General features: G+C 31.6%; 1 protein-coding gene across 1 annotated transcript; it reads right to left on the bottom strand.

The window, feature by feature from the left end:
* Positions 1–360: 360 nt before the first annotated feature.
* LOC132641472 (NAC domain-containing protein 2-like) lies at positions 361–2486 on the bottom strand. Its single transcript, XM_060358482.1, has 3 exons — positions 2223–2486; positions 1693–1970; positions 361–1305 (listed from the first exon to the last, which is right to left on the bottom strand). The coding sequence occupies exons 1-3, from the start codon at positions 2383–2385 to the stop codon at positions 856–858; spliced, it is 891 nt and encodes a 296-aa protein (XP_060214465.1). The 5' UTR covers positions 2386–2486; the 3' UTR covers positions 361–855.
* Positions 2487–8078: the final 5592 nt, after the last annotated feature.

Raw genomic sequence — 8078 nt, 5'->3', positions numbered from 1 at the left:
ATTTGGCAGAATACATTAAAAACCGAAATGCCTAGTACAAAGAGTGCTAAAATTTCAAAGTGAATCAATCCAACAACTACTGAATAGAATGGAAGTTTTGAAGAATTACCCTAAAACTTACCATACTAATAACTTCTAACATAACACTAAAAAAATACATTCACGTGTAGTGGTACGAAAGTCTCATACTCATTATGTACTATAAACATAATTATAGTCTCTCTTTTTTTTTTACCTCCCTTTATTTTAACTGCTAAAGTAGAATGAAAGTAGCCCTGTTTCATAAAGCACAAAAGGAGTCATTTTAACCATTTATATTGACAAAAAATGAAGTAGCATTGTTTCAACTAAACAAAAAAGTCAAAGACATAAATAAGATATTATTGCATATCTCAACTTAGCAGAATACATAAAATTCAAATGCTAGTACAAAAGAGTGCAAAAATTTCAAAGTGAAATCCCAATAACTAATGAATAGAATGGAAGTTTTGAAAAATATCCTAAAACTTGCCATACTACTAAGGGCACTAATAACTTCTCTCATAACACTAATAAAAGTACATTCACATGTAGTACAATTGTCTCATGATCATTATGTACTATAAACATAATCATAGCTTCTTCTTTTTTTCTTTTTTTTTTTTAAACTTTTATTTTAACTGCTAGTAGTATTTTTTTATTAACTATATATACAAAAGTTGTCCTCACAATTGCCAATGTGAAAGCAAAAGATGCTTACTACTACTACTACTACAATTCACCACAACCGCACGTGCGAAAGTCACGGACCTTAGCTAGTCTCCTTTGACACTTTTGCGGCTGTAAATGATTCACCAAATGGGTCCCAAATCGATTTTAAAAAGGTTTTTGCAGGTGCATGAACATATCCTGCAGCGGCGACATCTGATAACTGCTCTGAAATTGAGAACCTAACAAGCTATTATCCACTGTAGTAGCACCAGTAGTGGCATCCATGTAATTAAATGGAAGTTCAAGGGTAGCTTTTTCCCAGTCAGTTAACTTTGGCTCACTTTGAACTTCCCTCTCGCACGTGAACTCTGGCGAATACACGCGTTCCGAGCAGCTCGAATCAGAGTGGATCTTTGGAACTGAATCCGATGGATCTAAATAGAGGAAATCATTATTCACTTGCTGAGTTGGCGGCGGTAGTGGTGGCAGAATCTCCGGTTTTCTATCAACTGGAGATTCAACCTTATCCATATAGACGTCTGTGTTCATTTTCCGGTTAATCTTCTCAATAGATCCCTTTTTGTTGTATATTCGGCATAAAACCCAATCATCCAGCTGTAAAGTGATAAGAACCGTCAAATCAATTGAAAACACAATCTAAATGACAAAAGAAATTGCTCAGATGGTAAATATCATGAATTCGAGCCACCAAGATAGTTAAAAAGGGGGTTGGGGGAGGGGTTAAAAATTTTTAATCCCTCCATCCAGAAAGATTGCTGTATAAGATATTTTTTAAATTGTAAATTATGATGACTTATAATATTTTTTAAATATATAGGAGTAATTTTAATTTTAAATTTTTTATGTTTGTATTCACACTGAATCCGAATCCAAACAGTTTTTTTTTTTTGGTACAGAGGAGGTTAAAAAAAACAATCTAGACAGTAAAAAAAAAAAACAATCAATTCAATCAATGAATGCCAAATTCTGTTCTGTACTCACCCTTGAGCTGTTGTTATTCTTACGAGCAGATCGATCAACATAAGCAAGGCGATATTCATGCATGATCCAATTAGTCTTCTCTCCTTTAGGTGCCTTGCCAGCGTAAAACACCAATGCTTTCTTAATGCCAACTGCTTTCGGGTTTCCGATCGGCTTATCGGCACCGGTAGCTTTCCAGTAACCGGTTCCGGCAGCTCGATTTGGGCGTGAACCATTCGGATACTTCCGATCTCGAGGTGAAAAGAAGTACCATTCTTTCTCTCCATACAATGCCAAATCTGAAAAGAAAAGAAAAACACAGACAAAATTTTCGATTAATTCAAATTCCTACCTTCAATTTTTCACTGAACAATTCTACTACTGAAAAAAACAAAAATTTAGGGTAGGAAAAGGGAAAATAGGAAAATGAATTATAAGATGGAATCGAACTCTCACCAAGAAAGTAAAATTCAGTAGCCAACCAACTGAGTTATTAAGATTCTCATGTTTAATTCTAATCAATGAAAAAGGTAAAGGAGAAAATCATTTACCTGGAAGATCCCAAGGGTCATACTTGTAGAGGTCAATTTCAGCTACAATTGGTACAGCAATTGGCTGAGAGGCGCATTTTCGGCATAAATAATGCATCACAAGCTCTTCATCAGTTGGGTGAAATCTGAAACCTGGAGGTAACTGCAACTCTGCTGCTGTCATTTTTTTTTTTTTCTCAAAATAAACTCTTTTTTTTTTTTTTTTTGGTGGCGGTCTAAATACAGAGTATTTGGGGGAGAGAGAATAGGAAAATGGTTGAAAGTTGAAACTTCGGACACAAGGGACAGAAGCGCATATATAGAGAACGGAAGAGGGACACGTGGCAAAGATAAGCCAAAGCGATCTAGAAAAAACGTGTTAAAATAATTAGAAACAAAAAGAAAATTACTCGCTGGGATCTCAATTTACGTAGTATCATTTAACTAGGCATGAAATTTTTTGAAATTAGTGTCTAAAATATATCTTAAATATTTATATGATTATAAATCGTTTTATAAAGTTAAATTATTTTTAAATATAAAATTAAAATATTCTTTTGGAGACAAATTAAAAATTAAAGTGCTCAGTAAATTAAACAGACGGAAAAAAAGAGTGGACACGCATGCAAGAAATTGAATTGTGGGTGGAATGCGACAGTGAGCGTCGCTGACCTTAACGTTAAAAGGGGGTGGGGTGGGGTGGGGTGGGGTGGGGGGGCGGTGGATAGCATTTGGTCACTGCTTACGCACTGTTTTTTGGACACAAGTGTCGAAGTGACTAGGTGGCTCGGCGGGTTCGAGGAAGTTTCTGGTTCGGTTTTCGGTCGGGTTGTTTAGTGGACACGTATTCAGGTAGATGCACGCTCTGTAATTTGGTGACGTCATTATGACAAAATTGTGGGGGCCATTTTATAATTTTTTTATTCAGTAAAATATTATTATTACTATTATTAAACATAAACAGACTAGAGGTGTAGAATTTTTTGGAGAGTAGGTTGGCTTGTCCTTTGGCAGTTGCAATTGAATTAATGAGAAGTAGATCAGCAATGTGTCAATAATTAGTGAAGAACGTGGCTAGGACTGCCACATACACTAAATGAATTTAGGTAGAAAGAAATGAAATAAATATAAAAATTAGTTTTTGAAGGGGAAACAACAAAGAGAAGAGAAAATGTCTGAACTTTTTATTGGATGAAAGATGATTTATCATTACCGAGTAAAGCAAAAAATAAATAAATTATATAGTAGTACTAATTACTTTTGATACTAATTTAAATTGTGTTATTATATAACAAAAAGGATAGCTATATGATTGGATAATAATACTCTAAAGACGTCATTGATACAATATTGATGATCTCACAAAGACGGGATTTCAGTGAATCGTCATTTACTCATTTGGAATTGATTCTCTTTCACGAACTATTCTTTTTTACTCGAATAATTCCAATTCACGTCAAGTAAGACTTAAAGTAGAAAAAAAAAATCATGATTCTTTTTCCAATTTTCAGAACTCAACACGGAAAATTTCTGATTAAAAATAAACGAATCCTATTTATTTCACCACATCTCTTTGTGGATAACCTACTTTTTTTTATTTTTTTTAAAGTAAGCATGTACTCAATTTCGTGTGGAACTTTCGCTAAGTCTCAATGATTTTCTATAATCAATTTGCAGCAAAGAGAAGAAAGAACAAATGTTTGGTTTACACCTTTCGCAATCACAACATGCTAACTCAACAATTATTGTGAATAAGTTCCATTTTTCTCCTCAAAGATAAGATCGTATGTGAATCTCTCACATGATTGGCTAAATTAGAGTCAAATGAAGTCGACTTCTGCACCTAGACTACGGTTTCTTCTTCTGTTCTACTTCATCCGATTCTTTTGTACGTCTTACTATAGTTTTTGTAATAATTTATTTTAAAAAGAATTATATTTTTTCTATTTAAGTAAGTTTCTAATTCTAGCTAACACTCACAGTTTATCCTTAATATTACGTCCCTATATAGATAATATGATATCATTAAAAGTACAAGATTCACAAGAGACATTGGGTATAATTTTATTATGTATAAGTGGCTAAGGAAGACCAACACAACAATATCTACTTGTATTCAAAACTTTACAAATTGTACACGCAATGAATGTTGTATCAAGAGCTATATAACTTATACACTTTAATTAAATATTTTTTTATCCCACGTGGACATATGTCATAGTGCTTAATATTTATTCTCTTATCATGTATAGACGTATGCACTTCAATTTTAATTCTCCGACACATTTATTTTCTCCATGCACTTTTACTTGTTCACTTTTGACCTTTCACGTTCTTGCTGAATATTTATTCTCTTCTCATGTATAGACGTGTGCAGTTCAATTTTAATTCTCCTACACAAATTTATTTCCTCCGTGCACTTTTACTTGTTCACTTTTGACTTTTCACGTTCTTGCTGAATATTTACTTATGTCATAGTACTTAATATTTATTCCTTTCTCATGTATAGACGTATGCACTTTAATTTTAATTCTCCGTGCACTTTTACTTATTCACTTTTGACTTTTCACGTTCTTGCTGAATATTTATTCTCTTCTTATGTATAGATGTATGCAACTCAATTTTAATTCTCCTACACAAATTTATTTCCTCCGTGCACTTTTGACTTTTTACGTTCTTTAAGAATTAATAAATCCCACGTGGACATATGTCATAGTACTAAATATTTATTCTCTTCTCATTTATACACGTGTGCACTTCAATTTTAATTCTCCGACACATATTTATTTCCTCCGTGCACTTTTGCTTGTTCACTTTTGACTTTTCACGTTCTTGCTGAATATTTATTCTCTCCTCATGTATACATATATAAACTTCAATTTTAATTCTCCGACACATATTTATTTCCTCCGTGTACTTTTACTTGTTCACTTTTGACTTTTCACGTTCTTTAAGAATTAGTAAATGAAGTACTCCCTCCGTCCCATATTTCTTGACTTTTCACGTTCTTTAAGAATTAATAAATGAAATACTCCTTTCATCTCATATTACTTGGCCACATTACTATACTTGACTTTTCACGTTATTTAAGAATTAATAAATGAAGTACTCTCTTCGTCCCTTATTACTTGGCCACAATACTAAATATATATGTCTATTATTCTATATTTTTCTTATTTTTTTTATATTTCTATTATTTATAAACGCCCAAGTCTTATTATATATAAACGCCCAAGGTGGACGAACACGACAACAATAAGTTGTACAAAAGCAACTGAAATTGTACTCTAAGCAGGGACTAACATGTGTACAATTCAGAAGTTGAACATTAATTCTATCTCTTGTGTGTTTACTTTTTAAGTCACTACGAGTCTGCAGTGTCCCAATTGTCCTTTCATTTCCTTCATTTGGCATATACTCCTTCTGTCTCAATTTAAGTGTCTGCGTTTGACTAGACACGGAATATAAGAAATAAAGATAGACTTTCAAATCTTGTGGTTCTAAATTAAAAATGTGTATAAATAATAAAATATCCTTTGAATCTTGTGATTATAAACATGACATGTAGGATATTTAAATTGTCAGCTTACTAAATATAAAAAGAGGCGAACATAACCAAAATAAGACATATTTTAACAACAATTGAGAAATTAAGGGGAACAATAAGAGGAAAAGAAAAAAAAATATGGAGACTCACTAAGGAAAATCGCAGTATCCTTTGCAAAATACACAAACCATAAAGACTAACTAAATTGAGTAATCAAATTAATCATGTTGGACCCCGTGCATCGCACAGGCATAGTTTGCTAGGATATTGTATAAGAGTGGAGTCATTATTTGAAGCTTATGAAGACTTGATCTAAGGTTTTTAAGTCTTCAGGTCTAAATTAATAATTTGTATACGTATTCAATAGATTTCTAAAACAAGTACAGAGTTTGAATCAAAGCTACTAGTTACGGCTGAACATGTAGCTGACACTCTAGCTCTGTTCCAGTATACTATACACCCGTTTAGTTTAAGCATAAGATTTGAAATACATCTTTACCTTCTTAATTAAACTTCTTGTCTAGTCAAATTAAACTGAAACGATAAAATGAAATGAATGGAATACATTTAATATATTATGGGCCACTGTATCTTTCACCATGAATTTTACACTGTTAGTATTTGTAAATGAAAAATACTAAACTAAAGATAGAAAAAAAAAATGAGTAGATGTGCTCAAGATTTTAAAACATAAAACAAAAAAAGAATTTTCACGTGACGTGCAAAAATCCTTGTCATATTTAGGCATAATGAATTCTGTACATAGAAATCAAATCGCTAAAATATCAAATTACAAAATCGAAAGCTATTACTACAAGTTACAGTCAAGAGTTAAAGGAAAAATTTAGCTAGCGTTTGGTCATAGATTTCCAAATTTTTTTAGAAAAATTTGATTTGGGTGAAGTTTTTCAAGTTTTGAAAATGTGTGTTTTTCAAAATATATTTCACTTTTTGTTTTGAAAAACATAAAATATTACTTATAACCATAAATTCTAAAAACTATCAAGAATGCCCAACCATACAGAACATACACACTTGCTAATCACAAATTATGCATAACATGCTATTTTAATAACAATTGCTAATAACAAACACACTCACTAGCTACTACAGTTCAAATTACAATACAAAGATCCATCTGTGCAAGAAATAAAAACAACAGTAGTAACTAGTAATTCTTTAATATAATCTTCTCATATTGTACGAACAATCTTCACTTTATAGAATATCATGTTTTAATTGTGAAAACATGATAGATACGACTTTAATGGAGGAACATGGTAGATAAAATTAGTTGGGTCATAAATAGATGATTTTTTTTTATCTAAAATACAAAAGTTTGGGGTTGTTTTTAAAAGTTTTGAAAAAGTCAAAACATAGATCTTGGCCCAAAAACATGCTTGAGCAAGAATTTGGGAATTTAAAGATTTGGTTTCAAAATCTATCAAAATTTTATGACCTAACAAAGATTTAAAAACAAATCTTCAAAATATGCTTTCAAAATTTATGGCCAAATGGGAGTTTAACAACATGATCTGAGATGTACGTAGAGAATATGCTACGGCATGTACCACTCATCTATTAAAGTATTAGCCTTATGAGACCTTTAATCTGCTCAATCTAGAGAGCCGTCTTGAAATATTTATAGCCTGTCTCACAATAGGACAAACTCGAGACATGTCCCAAACTCTACTTTTAAAAAATACTACTACCAAATTTTAAAGAATGATTAAATAATGACATACCATACTTTCAAGACTACAATATAAACCTTCATTCAAGCGCTTTAAGTTAACATTAATGGTAGGTTTGGAAATGGGTACGAGGTAAAATGACTTCCAGGAAATATTTTTACGAAGAAGTCATTTCCTCATGTTTGGTATATTAGAGAAGTCATTTCTATAAAAGATATTTTAATTTCTACCAAAATAAGAAAAGTAGCTTCCCTCATTTATGAATGAAAGTTACTCCTTTTATATCTATCTTAATTTTTTAATTTCATATTATTTTCTTTGTTTTTGTCACTGTTCTTTTCTCTATTTTTTCAATATGACTTCTTCATTATTATATTTTTTTTTCAAACTTGCTTTGAATTGTTTTACTTGAGTTGAGAGTCCGTAACCTCCCTCTCTTTATAAGGTAGGGGTAAGATCTGCGTTCACACCACCCTTCTCAGACCCCACTTATAAAATTACACTTCATATGTTAGTATTATTTTGTTTCAACTAACACTTAATTATTGTTATTAATATTATTATTAGAATTATTAATTTTCAGTTGTCAAAAGTGTCATCAAAACGCTCTTCCAATTTGTTGATTTTACATTTTCT

The sequence above is a fragment of the Lycium barbarum genome, chromosome 1 (assembly GCF_019175385.1).
Source record: "Lycium barbarum isolate Lr01 chromosome 1, ASM1917538v2, whole genome shotgun sequence".
Lineage (NCBI taxonomy): Eukaryota > Viridiplantae > Streptophyta > Magnoliopsida > Solanales > Solanaceae > Lycium > Lycium barbarum.
The sequence above is the reverse complement of the archived record's forward strand: the minus strand, read 5'-3'. Positions and strand labels throughout refer to the sequence as shown.